The sequence below is a fragment of the Somniosus microcephalus genome, chromosome 1, assembly GCF_052327205.1.
Source record: "Somniosus microcephalus isolate GS21.2 chromosome 1, FLI_Smic_1.0, whole genome shotgun sequence".
Taxonomy (NCBI): Eukaryota; Metazoa; Chordata; class Chondrichthyes; order Squaliformes; family Somniosidae; genus Somniosus; species Somniosus microcephalus.
Genome location: NC_140987.1, coordinates 26341128 through 26359309, shown reverse-complemented (window position 1 = coordinate 26359309; position 18182 = coordinate 26341128). Strand labels below are relative to the sequence as shown.

Sequence of the window (18182 nt, the reverse complement as noted above, 5' to 3'; positions counted from 1 at the left end):
ACAGAGTGAATTACTTGTGAAGGGCAGGGACTTTACTAAAGGAAAGACTTGCATTTCTATAGCACCTTTCACGACCACCGGACATCCCAGAAGCGCTTTACAGCCAATGAAGTACTTTTGAAGTGTAGTCACTGTTGTAATGTGGGAAACGCGGCAGCCAATTTGTGCACAGCAAGATCCCACAAACAGCAATGTGATAATGACCAGGTGTTGGTTGAGGGATAAATATTGGCCCAGGACACCGGGGGGGGGATAACTCCCCTACTCCTCTTCGAAATAGTGGCCGTGGGATCTTTTACGTCCACCGGAGAGGGAAGACGGGGCCTCGGTTTAACGTCTCATCCACAAGATACCTTTCCTCTCCTTGGCAATGGCATGTTTTCCAACGTCCTTGCCTCACTAATCCTGCCAGGTATTTACTTCAATATCAATCAGACTGGACGAGAAGGCAATAGTAAATGTCGCGCTCACTTTAGTACTCCAGTCCTGAAGCCAAATGCACATACATCCCAGAAACAGTAGTGGGGTAAATGATTAGTCAATATATTTGTTTTTGCTTTAGGCCACGTAGTTTGAGGGGTGAGAATCGGTCAGGACTGAGAGCACTCTTCCTTTGAATAGCACCATGGTACCTTCAAATATCTACCTAAACCATTGGAACAGACGGAGGGGGGTTTCTTGATTTAAACAGCTCGTCTGAAGGAGCCTCTGTTTAGGGTCTAAATATCCTAACGTTCACTCAGCTGGATTTCTGTAGGACAGAAGACAGATTAGTGATTGAAAAAAATAAGATTTAGTTGAAGGCATTATGAAACCTTAAGTTTGAGACATCGCAAACTCAAAATACTGTAATCCAATTATTAGATACAAGCAAAGAGCAACAGTGATCAACGATCCTCAGTAGGGAAAGAGGTCAAAGCCATGTTAGTGGATACCAATACTTTTCTTTTACAGCCATAACAAAGCTCAGGGGCAGCACATAAGGAAAATATAGTTCAAGCATCGTACGTAGCCTGCATAGACACTGTTCCATTGTATCTCATTCCTCCGTTTCATAGAATGATACAGCACAGGAGGCCATTCAGCCCGTCGTGCCTGAGCTCTCCGAAGGAGCCGTCCCATCAGCCCCACTGCACTGCTCTTTCCCATCAGCCCCACAAATTTCTCCCCTTTGCGAGATGTTGCTTTCCCAGAGTGTCAGGAACTCCTGTGACATTTCTACAATGCATTAAGGTCCTCTAACTATTTTTATTTTAAATTGGCATAAGCTTAGTGTGTGGGGGTGGGGATGGGGTGATGGAAGGAAGACAGTTTTTACATTTAAACTATCCACCAAATCAATTTGGGACTGACTACTTGGCAGTATTTACCCTGTATTATGATACATTGTTAATGAACAATGAAAGCCTTTTGCTTTCCACATTAGGTCCTGGCTAATATTTATCCCTCAACCAACATAACAAAAACTGATTATCTGCTCGTTATCACATTGCTGTGCGCAAATTGGCTGCCGCGTTTCCCACATTACAACAGTGGCTAAACAGAAAAGTAAAGCGCTTTGGGACATCTGGTGGTCGTGAAAGGCGCTATATAAATGCAAGTCTTTCTTTGGTCTCTCTCGCGCTCTCTCTGTATCGTTAGAAAGTGGACGGTGCAACCTCTCACTGCCGCTGAGAGATGGAGACCCAAGGTTCCTCTCGAACCTATACTTAACTCCGAGAATGTTAATTAGGAGCAAGAAAAGGTGAAGGAATGTTTGCGAGCAGGATAATATAGAAGCTTAATTTTGGGAAAGGATTACAGGATTATGCTTTGTTCCTGATGTCCTCACTGTTGAATGTTGAGAGGGCATTAATCCATTGGAGTCCTGCCAAATGTTTACTTTTGTACTGAAGGAGTTCCACTGATGTCAAGGGGCACCGTACTCGCACCAGAACTCTCAAAATAAGAGCAAGGAACATTTGGAGGCCCTTTTAAGAATTTAATCTGGAGTGTTTAAAAATATTAAAAGAAAAACTTGCATTTCTGTAGCACCTTTCACAACCACCGGACATCTCAAAGCACTTCACAGCCAATGAAGTACTTTTGAAGTGTGGTCACTGTTGTAATGTGGGAAACGCGGCAGCCAATTTGCGCACAGCAAGCTCCCACAAACCGCAATAATGACCAGATAATGTTTTTGTTATGTTGATTGAAGGATAAATATTGGCCAGGACACCGGGGAGAACTCCCCGGCTCTTCTTTGAAATAGTGGCCATGGGATCTTTTACGTCCACCTGAGAGCGCGGACGGGGTCCTCGGCTTAACGTCTCATCTGAAAGACGGCACCTCCGACAGTGCAGCACTGCACTGGGGAGCGTCAGCCTAGATTTTTATGTGCTCAAGTCCCTGGAGTGGGGACTTGAACCCACAACCTTCTGACTCAAGAGGCGAGTGTGCGACCCACTGACTGACACGAAAAGATTCTCAGGATGTGGCCAATGCCAGCCAGGCCACATTTATGGCCCATTGTCGTTGCCCTGAGGTGGTGCAAGTGATGGAGCAGCCACAGCAGAGAGAGAATGAGAATGAGAGAGATCAAGAATATTAGGCGAGGACACAAACTCATAGGCTTGGGTGCGACCTACCCCTGCTGACACCCTATCCGGGCTCACAGCTAAACAATGACCATTTTGGCGAGGGACCAAAGGACAGCCCAACCGTAGCCCTGTGGGATAACAGAAAATGCTGTGGGAGCAGTTTCCGCCCAACTTGGGTGTCCGTGTGACTTAAAATTAAAATAAATCAATCGACACTCTAATTATTCCAGCATTTTTATTAAGTTTATAACCCCGCAAAAAAAATTCTTAGAACAATCCAGAAGTAGCAAATGCAGTATTTAAAAAAAAAAACACTTTACATGGTCACAGGGAGGAAAAAAAGCATTTGCAATAAAATATGCCACAATAAAAAAAGAGAAAAAGTGAGCAATCAGCTTGAGACAGGTGAGGCTGCAGGAATACATTAACAGGTCACATTCTGATGCCCATACGAGAGTCGTACTCAAAAGAACCGCTGGCATCGCAAAGGGCGCCGTTGGACGTGCTAATTCCACCTGTGTTTGTACCGGCCACATTTCTGTTGACAACCTGGACTACGTTGTGTAGCGGCCTTAACTTTACGTGTGCTTAAAATGCGAGCTCAATGAGTGAGAACAGTTGCTTATAAATTTCTCTTTATAAAATAGAGTTAAAATTGTTGGGATATACAGTACCAAAATAGCAATAGAACGATTCTCAACATAATACCTCAAACAAGAAACAAAAAAAGGCAGGTTATCGCAAGATCGGAGCTGAATTTAGACACTTGTGTTTGCATCTCTTAAATAATGAATGTATGTAATTTATTGTTTTGTTTTGGAGTACAATCATTTCCCGTACAATGCGAAGCGCCCTCGTACCATCGTACAGTTGCTCGGTGCTTCTGCATGTTCCTCGGCCCACTTTGCCTTGGCACAGAAACCCAAGCGCTCACTGGGCTCTGCCTGTACGTTTAGGATTTCGCCCCCCCTCCTCCCCCCTTGGCCAGGGCAAGTTATTGGGATTTCCAGATGGAAAAGCAACCAGCTGGAGGTGGCCCCTTGGCACGGGTGAACCGACTCCAGCAGCCTACCCACCAGCTCTGGGTGAGCGAGCCATTAATTTGGAAAGGGGCAGGCTGAGCGAGTCCCAAAAACCAGACTCCTTGGGGGCGATAATTTCCCCGCAGCGGGTTCTCTCTCCATTACCATTGCAATTAAATAACTGCGATTAAAAAAAGGCAGTTTTAGCATACTTTATTTTTTTAAATTGGGGCCTGGAATGCATTCTGGGAGCTGTGTGTTTTATATATTTTTTTTTTTTAAAAAGACAGCATTATCCTTTCAACACAATGGAAGCTAAATCTCATCCCACAGTCTCCACGCGATTAACCCTGTACTTGCAAATCAGAGTCCAATGCTCAATCACGATACCAAAAATAGCCTGGGGGGGTGGGGGAGAAGTGAGCAACAAGCACATTAAAAAAAAGATCGCATCACATCAACACGTCCACCTAATTATTAACCGGCCCACTTGACTATAACTCAAACCACCATCACCTTCTGTGTCCTCAAGACTAGTTTTACTGCCAAAATCCAAGAGGTGGATAAAGGAATTTATTTCCACGCTCCCACCAACCCCCCACCCTGCAAAAAATCATCAAATGTTATATCAAGTCTGAAGCGAGCTCACTTCACAGTAAACAAGTAATAACCTAAATGCGCCAAGGAGCACAATAGGAAATCACACGTTCAGATCTTCAAAGTGCTTTAAAAAAAAATGGTATGGAATAACACACAGTAGTTGAACTAAAACTCCAGCTACCAGAGAGAATTACGACAATGAGAGCATTTGCCTCCCTCCCCACCCCACTTCCTCTTCCAGCCTCACTTCATGCCTTTTTACTCCAGCGCAGAGGCAGGGTCAGATTGAGCATTGGACTTCCATGTGGCTCCATGACTCTACAGGGTGCAGTTGAACCAGCTCACGGGACAGCAATCCATTGCTACACACATCCAAGAAATGGCCAAGGATGGAAGGGGGGGGGGGGGGGGGGGGGGCGAAAAGAAGGCTACTCTAAGACCTGGATTCAAGCTCTCAGCCCAAGATTGGAAGGTGAGCACCAATGCCAGCGTTGCAGCACCACTTGCTCCACCGGAGTTTTGAGAGAGAGCCTAACCCTTGCCCTCTTGGGCCACGCACACCAAGGCTTGACTCAATATTGCAGGTGCATCTCTTGCCATTTCCCCCCCCGCCCCCCAAAGAGGGCATCAATCGGGCAATTGCGACTCTAGGGAGACACCCCGCCTGCTCTGGTACGGACTGGCTCAATACTGGCGACGCAAGAGCTCTTTCCTCAGGCGAATGCAGCCTCTTTAACCGGCGCCAGTCCAGCCAAATTCACACTTAAGGTTTCGGCCTAATGCAGGAGTGTGCAGCTGCAAGCACACTGGCGGGCCAAAGAGATCAACTTTTCCGCTTTTTAAAAGCCTCATCAGAAGTTTCCCCCCCCCACAAGCGGCGACTTTAGCGGATCGAATGAAGAGAGCGCCTCCTGCCTCGGAAGGGCTGGAAAGACAACGGCAAGCGCTTAAAAGAAAAATTGAGTGAGGTACACATCAGTCCGAGAAAGGCTGCATTGTTGATATAAAAATATGAAGGGCTCCCCGCCTCGTCGGACATCGCCGTCCTATTTATGAATCGACAGGACCGTCTCCTACACTATGGGAGACACATTGATCAAATTTCCCTCGTGTGTTGAAAGCTCGATCTGAATTCGGACTCCCAGAATGCACCATAGCCTTCAGATTTCATAAATGACCACGACTCATTCGCTTTATTACAACCCATTTCCAAAACCCCCTCGGAGAGTCGTCAGCAACGGGATACAATCACGCTCAAGTCTTGACGCAACGCGAATAATATGGTTTTAGTTCAGGCACTTGGGTAACCTGGATTAAGATATACATATTTTTTTTTTATAATGATCGGTTTAGTAATGTGCATATAACCGTTTATAATAAATCATAGCCACTGTGTAGCATAATACCTACTTTACAATCTAGCCGTGCAAGGTGAGACATGGGTAACAAAAGTGTGCGCGCGCATGTGCCAAATCCAATTCAATCCAATGCTCTTCTGACCAACAATACCTTCTCCTCCGATTGCAGTTCAAAATTTCGTCACCTTTTCCCCTCTGCTGAAGGTTTTTTGTATTGATTCAGATTTCAAAACTTGTGTCTACTGACTTGACGAAATGATGGTCTGGGTGTAGTCACAGCTGACAAGAGGCAGTTTCTTCCCCCCACCCCACCCCACCCCCTGCGTGTAATCCCAATCCCTCCTCTCACTTGCGCTCTCTCTCCATATATATATATTAAAAAAAGAGTTCAGCTACAGGTCATCACTTTCCACGAGGTTGGTTTGAGTGGCGAGATGGACCGGGTTGGCCTCGGGCAGGAATGCCGATTTGATGTCGAGTCCTTGGTCAGTAAGCGCTGCGTAGCGGCTGGTAGAGGGCCGCACTTTCTTTGGCTTGGAGATGGGAGTCTGGTGCCACTGAGGAGCTGCAGGTTAAAAGAACAAAGGACGTTAGAGAAAAGGGAGAGAGAGAGAGAGAGAGCCAAAGGGGACATGCAGGAAGTCTTGAGCCTCCAAAGGCCTTGTCTCATTCCCAACCCGGCATTTCTCACAAGTAATCAGGTGTCAGCCGTGGCTCAGTGGGTAGCACTCTCATCTCTGAGTCAGAAGGTTGTGGGTTCAAATCCCACGCCAGAGACTTGAGCACACAAGTCCAGGCTGACACTCCAGTGCAGTGCTGAGGGAGTGTTGCACTGTCGGAGGTGCCGTCTTTTGGATGAGACATTAAAGTGAGGCCCCGTCCGCACTCAGGTGGACGTAAAAGATCCCACAGAATTATTTCGAAGAAGAGCTGGGGGGGTTCGTCCTGGGGCCAATATTTATCATCCCTAAAACAGATTATCTGGTCATTAGCACATTGCTGTTTGTGGGAGCTTGCTGTGCGCAAATTGGCTGCCGTGTTTCCTACATTACAACAGTGACTACACTTTAAAAAGTACTTCATTGACTGTAAAGCACTTTGGGACATCCTGAGGTTGTGAAAGGCAAGTGCTTTCCTTCCTTAGATCAGCAGTAATGTTACACTTTTGGGGAATGAGTTGTAAGAAGGAAGAGTTGGACTCACAGTAAATATCTAGCTTGGCCGTACAAGATATTATCCCAGCCTCATTCTTCGCAGACACTGTGTACCATGCAGCATCCTCCTTTGTGGTTGGCTGGATTAGCAGGCAGATGTAACCTTTGTTGTCATGGTGCATGCTGAGAAAGGAAAGATTTATCAAGGTTACAAAAAAAGAGAGAATGAAATTTCATTATGGAATCACTGAATCAATCTCCCATCGTGTTACATAGAATGTACAGCACAAACAGGCCATTCAGCTCAATTGGTTCATGCCGATATTTATGCTCTGCACGAGACTCCTCCCTTTAACTGGCTGCGCGGCCCATTCAAATTTTCGCGCATGCGCGGTTTCTTCCGTGTAAAAGCCGGTGAACGGCCCTGCGCGGGACCTCCAGACCGTCGTGCGGCTTAGGGGGAACGTTGCCTCCCACCCTGCTTCATCTCACCCTACCAGCATATTTTTTCTATTCCTTTCTCCCTCGTGTGTTTATCTAGCTTCCCCCTTAAATGCTGTTCGCTTCAACTACTCCTTGTGGGAGCGAGTTCCACATATTAACAGCTCTCTGGGTAAAGAAATTTCTCCCGAATTCCCTATTGGATTTATTAGTGACTACCTTATATTTATGGCCCCCTAGGTTTGGTCTGCCCCACAAGTGGAAACATCTCTACGTCTACCCTATCAAACACTTTCAGAAATTTAAAGACCTCCGTCAGGTCACCCCTCAGTCTTCTCTTTTCTAGAGCAAAGAGCCCCCAGCCTGTTCATTATTTTCTGCTGCCTGTCAGTTCTGGTATCACCCTTGTGAATCTTTTTTTGCACCTTCTCCAGTGCCTCTATATCGTTTTTATAATATGGAGACCAGAACTGTGCACATGTTCACAATAAGCTCATGGTCTACAGAGCAGCAGTGATACCCGCCCTGCTGTATGCCTCAGAGACATGGACCATGTACAGCAGGCACCTCAAAGCACTGGAGAGGTACCACCAATGCTGCCTCCGCAAGATCCTGCAAATCCATTGGCAGGATAGGCGCACCAACGTCAGTGTTCTCGCTCAGGCCAACATCCCCAGCATCGAAGCTTTGACCACGCTCAATCAGCACCGATGGACGGGTCACATTGTCCGCATGCCCGATACGAGACTCCCAAAACAAGCGCTCTACTCAGAGCTCCAACGCAGCAAGAGAGCCCCAGGTGGGCAGAGGAAACGCTTCAAGGACACCCTCAAAGCCTCCTTGAAAAAGTGTAACATCCCCACCGACACCTGGGAATCCCTGGCCCAAGACCGCACAAAGTGGAGGAGAAGCATCCGGGAAGGCGCTGAACGCCTCGAGTCTCTTCGCCGGGAGCAAGCGGAAGCCAAGCGCAGGCAGCGCACGTCAGCCCAAGCACCCCACCCACCCGCCCCTTCAACCACCGTCTGCCCCACCTGTGACAGAGACTGTAGGTCCCGCATTGGACTCAGCAGTCACCTGAGAACTCATTTTTAATGTGGAAGCAAGTCATCCTCGGTTCCGAGGGATTGCCTAAGAAGAAGAAGTAGTATGTGGGAACTCTAACAGTTGTCCAAATTCTGGCTCATGCCAACTATTGGGGAATGTGTAATAGAGTAATAGAACAAGAGAAATACACAATCACTAGAAGAGTGATTATTAATGTCACTTCAAAGCATTTAAAGGCCAACCAGCATTTTAAAGATCTACAACATCTCCGCCTCGTCAGGCCTCAGCCGTGGCTCAGTGGGTAGCACGCTCGCCCAAGTCAGGAGGTTGTGGCTTCAAGTTCCACTCCAGAGACTTGGGCTCAGAAATCGAGGCTGACAATACAGTGCGGTGCTGAGGGAGGGCTGCACTGTCGGAGGTGCCGTCTTTTGGATGAGACATTAAACAAGTCTGCCCCCTTTCAGGTGGACACAAGAGATCCCATGGCCACTATTTCAGAAGAAGAGCAGGGAGAGTTCTCCCCGGTGTCCTGGGCCAATGTTTATCCCTCGCGCAACATCACTAAAACAGATATTATCTGGTCATTATCACATTGCCGTTTGTGGGACCTGGGGAGCAAATTGGCTGCCGCGTTTCCTACATGAAAAAAGATGGCTGCACGTACTTGGTTAGCAGTAAAGCACGTTGGGACATCCTGAGTTGATGGAAGGTGTGAAAGAAATGCAAGTGTTTCTTTCTTTGAAGCCTCAGCATTAAAATGTGAGCTCCCACTTCAAACTAGAGCTTAAACAGACAACCTGACAGTTCCTGCCACGGTTAAAGTGCCGATGGCAGATACAGAAACCAGCTGGCATTACAGACAGCACAGGCGCTGCTCACCGTACCAGGAGTCATAGTCATAGAGTTATACAGCACAGAAAGAGGCTCTTCGGCCCATCGTGTCCGCGCCGGCCATCAAGCCCCGTCTATTCTAATCCCATTTTCCAGCACTTGGTCTGTAGCCTTGTATGCTTTGGCGTTTCAATTGCTCATCTAAATGCTTCTTGAATGTTTGAGGGTTCCTGCCTCTACAACCCTTTCAGGCAGTGAGTTTCAGATTCCAGCCACCCTCTGGGTGAAAAAGTTTTTCCTCAAATCCCCTCTAAACCTCCTGCCCCTTACCTTGAAACTATGCCCCCTGGTTATTGACCCCTCTACTAAGGGGGAAAAGTTCCTTTCTCTCTACCCTATCTATGCCCCTCATAATTTTGTACACCTCAATCAGGTCCCCCCTCAGCCTTCTCTGCTCTAAGGAAAACAACCCCAGCCTGTCCAGTCTCTCTTCATAGCTGAAGCGCTCCAGCCCAGGTAACATCCTGGTGAATCTCCTCTGCACCCTCTCCAATGCAATCACATCCCTCCTATAGTGTGGTGACCAGAACTGCACACAGTACTCCAGCTGTGGCCTAACTAACATTTTGTACAGCTCCATCATAACCTTCCTGCTCTTATATTCTATACCTCAGCTAATGAAGGCAAGTATCCCATATGCCTTTTTAGCCACCTTATCTACCTGTCCTGCTGCCTTCAGGGATCTATGTACATGCACACCAAGGTCCCTCTGATCCTCTGTCCTTCCTAGGGTTCTACCATTCATTGTGTATTCCCTTGCCTTGTTAGTCCTCCCAAAATGCATCACCTCACACTTTTCAGGGTTAAATTAAAAAAGGTGAAACAGTGTGAAGACCGGCACTTTGAGCCAAGAGTACCTGCGGGACTCAAGCCGTGAAATGCATACGGTTTAAAAATCGAGCCAAGCGCGGCAGGGCATTGGCATTCAAGGTATGAATTACCAATGCAATGGGCAATGATCGGTACTGGGAATGGCCGTCTGGGTCCAGAGCCATATCTCCCTCGAACGCTGCACTGCCTCCTTTGCGGCCTGCCTCCTCCAATGCATGCCCCATTCAAATTTTTGCTCATGCAATGGAAAAGCGGGTGAGCAGCCCGCACGGGACCCTGCAGATGGCAAGGGAAGATTGGTCCAGAGACATTTAGGATAACTGGTCTCGGATCAACCAGGCCAGACTTTGTTTTCCCCAAGTACTTGTGCTTGTTCCAAGCAATGATAAACTCCACTCCCCCTTCTAAAGCAGACTTATAAATCAGAGTCCCACTTTAGTGCCATTACTTACCAATAAAGTTCTCATTTAATTAGAGGCAGAGACACTCAGGGGGTTAATTTTAAAGTCGAACTCGCCGGGAGGGACACTGCCGGGAGGAGGCGGAACGACGGTTTCACACCGCGCCCAATGTTACTCTCCACTGACTTCATCAGGCGGGGGGTGTGAAACCAGCGATGCCCCCAATCCCATCAGTTTCCTCGACGGTCAGGATAGGATTAAAATCGTCCCCTTTAATCCTGAAAAGGAATTCATGTAAACCCTCAAAATATCAAAGGGCCTCATTCTGTTGTAAATGTCATTTTCTAGCCACGGGCTATAGTTATTGTCACCAGCAAAACAAACTGCAGTGGAGTAAGGAAGACATCATTATTCTTTAAAAAAAAGGACATCAATTAAAAAGACACGTCTGGTACAGACTTGTCACCTGTCCCAGCTTCCAGGAAAACCACATCAGTTGCTAGCATCACCTTCCAGTACATTTGACAGCTCGTGCTACTTACTGGAAGGGGTGTTTTCAAACCCCTCCACAGCTTCACCCCCCTCCCCATCTCTGTAGCCTCCTCCAGCCCTACAACCAACGTTCCCTTGAAGCTGCGCGGCCGCGCAAATGTTTGCCCCTCCCACGCGGCCCGGGCCCGGCTTTTCCAACGTTTAAGTTTCACGCATGCCCTTAAAGGGACCGTGCACCCCAAAAAAAAATTAGGGGGAATATTGCCTACAACCCTCCTAGATCACTGCGCTCCTCCAATTCTGGCCTCTTGCACATCCCCGATTTTAATCGCTCCACCATTGGCGGCGGTACCTTCAGCTGCCTCGGCCTTAAGCTCTGGAATTCCATCCCATCCCTAAACGTCTCCGTCTCTCTCCTCCTTTAAGGCACCCCGTCCACTACCTTAAACATAAGATGTAGGAGCAGGAGTAGGTCATTTGGCCCCTCAAGCCTGCTCCGCCATTCAATAAGATCATGGCTGACTTGATCTTGGCCTCAACTCCACTTCCCTGCCCGATCACCATGACCCTTCACTCCCTTACCTTTCAAAAATCTGTCTATCTCCACCTTAAATATATTCAATGACCCAGCCTCCACAGCTCTCTGGGGAAGAGAATCCCAAAGATTCACGACCCTCAGATGAAATTCCTCCTCATTTCCAATTTAAAAGGGTGCCCCCTTATTCTGAAATTATGCCCCCTAGTTCTAAACATTCATTACCTCCTCCACCACCGGCGTACCGTGGCTGCAGTGTGTACCATCTACAAGATGCACTGCAGCAACTCACCAAGGCTTCTTCGGCAGCACCTCCCAAACCCGCGACCTCTTCCAGCTAGAAGGACAAGGGCAGCAGGCGCATGGGAACACCACCACTTCCAAGTTCCCCTCCAAGTCACACACCATCCTGACTTGGAAATATATCACCGATCCTTCATCGTCGCTGGGTCAAAATCCTGGAACTCCCTCCCTCACAGCACTGTGGGAGTACCTTCACCACGCGGACTGCAGTGGCCACCACTTTCTCAAGCGCAATTAGGGATGGGCAATAAATGCCAGCGACGCCCACATCCCGTGAACGAATAAAATAAAATGCTCCTTAAAACCTCTCTCTTTGACCAAGCTTTTGGTCATCTGTCCTTAATAACTCCTTATGTGGCGCGCTGTCAAATTTTGTTTGATAACACTTTAGTGAAGCACCTTGGGGCGTTGTACTATGTTAAAGGCACTATATAAATGCAAGTTGTTGTTGGATGTATGTTACAATTTGGATACAGCCCTATAGTGTAGCTCTGGCAAGATGTGACATGAAGCCCCTGCTTGCTGCCCACAATCCTACTTGACCCCAACCGGAAGAGCAGACCATCTTTCACTGCACTGTGTAATGTCAGCATTTCGCACATCTGACTACTTTAAAATTTAAAAACAACCCATGAAGCTCTCTCTAATTTAGTGCTACATTGGGAGTTTAGGGAAGGTGGACCTGCAGCCAATAGACACCGAGTTGAGTTTCCCCCAAACCCACTTCACTTGGGGTCCACTTGGGTATTAGCCGTGGCAGCACTCTCGCCTCCGAGTCAGAAAGTCGTGGGTTCACGTCCCACTCGAGACTTGAGCACATAATCTAGGCTGACGCTCCCAGTGCAGTACTGAGGGAGTGCCGCACTGTCGGAGATGCCCTCTTTTGGGCGAGACGTCTGCCCTCTCAGGCGGAAGGAAAAAGTTCCTACGGCCACTATTGGAAGAGGAGCAGGGGAGCTCTCCATGGTGTCCTGACCGATACTTGACCCAAAGTGCCACAAACGGAGCATCTCAGCAGTTTTGAATGTTCGTTAACCCGTTGGAAACCGGATAGAAATTTCACATTGAGGACAGAACCTGGGGCATGGTAGAATAAAAAGGTGCTTTCTACTGGCTCTGGTTTCAGGAGAGCAGCACCCATATCCCGTTCTCACACATTTCAGACTTGACTCCATTGTACATTTAGGGCTGGGTTCCACTTCTGTACACAGTCCCAATGAGGGGGGGGATGGTGAAATATATCGGACTGACTCTCTCACTTGCATAGCTACAAGCCATTCCCGTGACACCAGAATCACGGACCCCTTGTTGCCTGTGCTACAGACAATGGAGGGAGACTGTGCAGTTTTGGTCACCTTATCTGAGGAAGGATGTTCTTGCCATGGAGGGAGTGCAGCAAAGATTCACCAGGCTGATACCTGGGATGGCAGGAATGACGTATGAGGAGAGATTGGGTCGATTGGGCTTATACTCACTGGAGTTTAGAAGATTGAGAGGGGATCTCATTGAAACTTATAAAATTCTAACGGGACTGGACAAACTAGATGCAGGAAGGATGTTCCTGATGGCGGGGGAGTCCAGAACCAGGGGTCACAGTCTAAGGATAAGGAGTAAGCCATTTAGGACAGAGATGAGGAGGAATTTCTTCACCCAGAGAGTGGTGAACCTGTGGAATTTTCTACCACAGAAGGCAGTGGCGGCCAATTCATTAAATATATTCAAGAAGGAGTTGGATATATTTCTTAAGGCTAAAGGGATCAAGGGATATGGGGAGAAGGCAGGGACAGGGTACTGAATTTGGATGATCAGCCATGATCTCACTGCAGTCGGCTGCACTTTGGGTTGTCAAGTCCAAAACTAGATGGGGCAGGGCTGCTGCCTCCAATTCCGATTTTAACTTTGCTGATAATGAAAACGTACTTGAAAAACAAGCTCTGGAATTCCCCACCAACTTCTCTACTTCTCCCTCCTCCTTGAAGACGCTCCTTAAACCCTCTCTTTTTGACCAAACTTGTGTCACCGGTCATAATGTCTCTTTAGGTGGCTCGTTGTCAGAATTTTTGTCCGATAATCGCTCCTGTGAAGCGCCTTGGCACGTTTTACTATATTAAATGGTGCTATGTAAATAGCAGTTGTTGTTAATAATGAATGCATCTACATCAGAAGATACAGAACGATGTGGAAAATGGGTATGTTTTAATAATATACGTGTGCGTCACACACACACACATACACTTAAAACAAAAACCTCGGCTATCAGGTTTACATTTTCAAAAGGGCCTGGTATCGAAGTTGGAGGGGTGGATTCTTTGAATAAACTATTATTATTCTGTTCTTTTGTCTGATGAAGGGCCACCGTAGTCAAAGGGTTAAAGTGGAGCGGGGAGCTTCAAAGTGGTCGGAATTTGTGGAATTCAATTGTTTACAGAAGACCTGAAACTAGCATTTCAATTTAGTATTATTAAATAGTTGGGGGGGGCAGTGGGGGGAAAGGAGAAATTGTTTCAAAAAAGAAACCGGCTTCTGCAGATGCCAAAGAACGAGACCTTGTTCTCCACGGACAGACTAACAGCTACTTACTTAACGCATGTAACCACACAGAGTGTAAACAAAGGAACTCGTGTCTTGGAACAGCCATCTCTCAAAGGATCAAACGACAGATTGATCCAGTCACCCAGAGAAAAAAAATACCACCACCGTTTGTGGATTCTAGTCGAGTTTGTTTTTACTAGTTTTTTTTTTAAATATAAAAAGGGAAGTGTTCGAGTCACAAGGCAAGGGCCCATCTCCAGGCTGTGCGCTAAAAGCCAGACATATCTGCCTCACCTTACTCGCTCCGTGTTCTGAGTGAGAGATTCGTTGTCCTTCTTCCAAAAGATCTGCGGGTACGGCATGCCGGAAACGCGGCACTCTAACCGTACCGGGTATCCATCGGCAACCCCGGTGTTCTGCAGCTTCTCTATAAACGCCGGGGCTCTGACCATCTCTTTGGCTGTTGGTGGGGGGGGGGGGGGGGGAAAGAGCACGTTAATATTATTTAAAAAATTCTTATTTTGCACTAAGGACCCAATTCCAAGATTCTGCACATTTTCAGATGCCGCCCCCCCCCCCCACCATCCCCCAAAGAGAACCATAAATCAGTGACATAAAACAGCACCTCATCTTCCGATTAAGCACTTTACAGCCTTCCGGACTCAATATCGAGTTCAACAATTTCAGATCATAACCTCGGCCCCTATTACATTTTAATATTTTTTATCCACACTTTTGGTTTGTGCCCTTTCCTTCTCTCTCTCTCCCACATGACAGCTGTCTTTCACTCTGCCAGCACATTTCACACCTCATCTAGAGCCATTGTTTGTTTCTTTACCTGTCCTATTACCATCTCGTCTCACCTTGAATATCTCTTAATGTCTCTTCTTTCATCCCCTCCCCCATTTCCCAGCCCCCAAACTGCCCTTTAATTTTTTCATTTCCTGCTTTTTTCTCAGTTCTGAAGAAGGGTTTCGACCTGAAACATTGACTCTGTTTCTCTCTCCACGGATGTTGCCTGGCCTGCTGAGTTTTTCCAGCGTTTTCTGTTATTTCGGATTTCCAACATCCGCTGTATTTTGCTGTCATAAATCAGTGACCTTGCCCATGATCCACTTTCAGTCCCAATTGCTGGTTGTTGCTCAGTTGAGAAGTGTCCCAACAGAAAAGTAGGGCTTCCCTACACGAACTTAAGAAATAGGGAGCAGGAGTAGGCCATTCGGCCCCTCGAGCCTGCTCTGCCATTCAATAAGATCATGGCTGATCTTCTACCTCATCGCCACCTTCCCGCACTATCCCCATCTCCTTTGATTTCCCAGAGTGTCGAAAAATCTATCGATCGCAGCCTTGAATATACTCAATGACGTGAGCCTCCAGATCCCTCTGAGTAAAGGAATTTCTCCTCATCTCAGTCAATTGCCGACCCCTTATTCGCAGACTGTGACCCCTGGTTCTAGACTCCCCAGCCAGGGGGAAACATCTAAACAGAGAGGGAACCAACCGAGAACACCCCGTGGTTAGTTACGGGTGGTTGTGTCGGATATTGGGAGGCCCGGTGAACTTTCGTTCACCTTGGGACCAGGCCCAGACCTGGAAACGCTTCAAACAAAAAATGGCTGAGTACATCTTATCGGCAGCTTTGACAGTAATTGTTTGTGGTCGGTGCATTTGTAAAGGGTTTATTTCAACTTTTAACACCACTAATGCAGTAAATTCAACAGGAATGGGCTTGACAGCAGAGTATGCCTTAATTTGGCACTATATCTTTGACCCTTGCCTTCAAGACTTTTGTTTCTGAAGTATTTCCTCACTCAAGTCACTCCCTTATATTGGCAAATACCCAAGGCATAAAGATACTGCTTAGATCCTATTTCAGTCACAAGGTTCTCATCAGCAAACTGCCTTCAATCAGCAAGTTGCCACAATCTCACACAATCCTGGCAAATTCAATTTTCGCCCTTGGGGACATGTAGGAGTACATCACCACATTGCAGGAAAGATGTGATCGCACTAGAGAGGGTAGAGAGGAGATTTATGAGGATGCTGCCAGGACTGGAGAATTTTAGTTATGGAGGACAGGCTGGGGTTGATTTCTTTGGAACAGAGGAGGCCGAGGGGAGACTTGATTGAGGTGTATAAAATGATGAGGGGCCAAGATAAAGGGGACAGGAAGGACCCATTTCCCTTAGCAGAGAGGGTCAATAACCAGGGGGCATAGATTTTAAGTAATTGGTTGGAGGTTTAGAGGGGAGTTGGAGAACCTTTTTCACCCAGAGGGTGGTGGGGATCTGGAACTCACTGCCTGAAAGGGCGGTAGAGGCAGGAACCCTCAGCACATTTAAAAAGTACTTGGATATGCACTTGAAGTGCCGTAACCTACAGGGCTACAGACCAAGAGCTGGAAAGTGGGATTAGGGTGGACCGCTTTTTTTCGGCCGGCACAGACACGATGGGCCGAATGGCCTCCTTCTGTGCTGTAAATTTCTATGATTCTGAGATTTTCTGGTGCTGTTCCCACAGGAATGCTTAATGCAATCAGACTAAATTTCCGTGTGTCTTTTTCTCTCACAACGTTGGGTTTAAACCACTTAAAATAAGTGGGTTACTGCCCGCGTTAAAATGGAGCATGGTGGAACATAGTGCAGGCCTCCGCCGTGGCTCAGTGGGTAGCCATACCGCCTCGGAGTCGGAAGGTCACGAGTTCAAGTTCCTCTCCAGAGACTGGAGCAGAAAATCTCGGCTGACACTCCAGTGCAGTACTGAGGGAGTGCTGCACAGTCGGAGGTGCCGTCTGCTCTCTCAGGTGGACGTAAAAGATCCCATGGCGCCATTTCAAAGACGAGCAGGGGAGTTCTCCACGGTGTCCTGGCCAACGTTTATCCCTCAACCAACACCTAAACAGATGATATGGTCAGTAATTCATTGCGGTCTGTGGGGGCTTGCTGTGCATAAATTGGCTGTTGTGTTTCCTACATTACACCAGTGACTACACTTCAAAAAAGTAGTGCATTGGCTGTAATGCACTTCAGGACTTCCTGAGGTCATGAAAGGTGGTGTATAAATGCAAGCCCTCTCTTTTTAATATGGGAAGCAACGTTAGTTGGAACAGTCGTCTGATCTGGTGGAGACGAGGCGGCAGGTGCTGTAGGGAGAGGTGTCTCACCCTGTGACACCGTTCCTCTGCTTGATGCGCAGGAACACGTCATAGACACTGACCTGGCCACATCTCGACTAGGACTAGATGATCAATCTTTGGAGTTGGCGGGGAAAAAAACAACAACTTGGTAGACCGGTCAACTTCAATCTGAAGTCTAGAGCAGTGGAAATTTTCCTTTTAAGTTACTGGAGGTGGGGAAATAAGGCAGCAAATTGTATACCTGCGACTATTAGCTCGAGGCTGAAAGAGTTCTGGCCAGCTCGGTTGGTGGCTATGCACGTATACATCCCAGCATCTCTAGCAGTTGCTGGTTCAATGACCAGGGAGTGAACGCCGTTCTCACGCACCAGCATCTTGTGGCTGCTGTCTGAGCGGATCTGGTTCCCATCCAGTTGCCATATTAGGTCTGGAGTCGGTAGACCACTAACCTGCAAGAACAGCCAAATGAAAGCCAGTTAGCAAAAGCACAAGTTTTTCGCCCGGCGGCATCTAGAATTCTGGTAGGTGTGAAAGAGATGACAGATTAATCGCACCACAGTCCCACAACATTCTTCTGAAATTAATTATTACTTTGCAAGCCAAGTCTTCTCAGCCTCAGGTGTCAGTCTGAGCTCAGTCGGTAGCACCCTCGCCTGAGTCAGGAGGTTGTAGGTTCAAGTCCCCACTCCAGAGACTTGAGCATTAAGTTCTAGGCTGACGCTCCCAGTGCAGCACTGAGGGAGTGCTGCACTGTCGGAGGTACCGTCTTTCAGATGAGACGTTAAACCAAGGCCCCGTTTGCCCTCGCAGGTGGTCGTAAAGTAAAAAATAATGGCACTATTTCGATGAACAGGGGAGTT

The 18182-nt window shown here is 47.5% G+C and overlaps 1 protein-coding gene across 4 annotated transcripts in view; it reads right to left on the bottom strand.

The window, feature by feature from the left end:
* Nucleotides 1–2800: 2800 nt before the first annotated feature.
* Nucleotides 2801–18182, bottom strand: part of palld (palladin, cytoskeletal associated protein) — a 610835-nt gene continuing 595453 nt past the window's right edge. For all 4 annotated transcript variants that reach the window (XM_085975529.1, XM_085975522.1, XM_085975536.1 and 1 more), the window contains 4 exons: nucleotides 17564–17771; nucleotides 14481–14646; nucleotides 6763–6896; nucleotides 2801–6124 (listed from right to left, as the gene is read on the bottom strand). In XM_085975529.1, coding sequence (XP_085831655.1) covers nucleotides 5952–6124; nucleotides 6763–6896; nucleotides 14481–14646; nucleotides 17564–17771 — 681 coding nt within the window. In that variant the 3' untranslated portion in view covers nucleotides 2801–5951. The remainder of the gene's footprint in view (nucleotides 6125–6762; nucleotides 6897–14480; nucleotides 14647–17563; nucleotides 17772–18182) is intronic.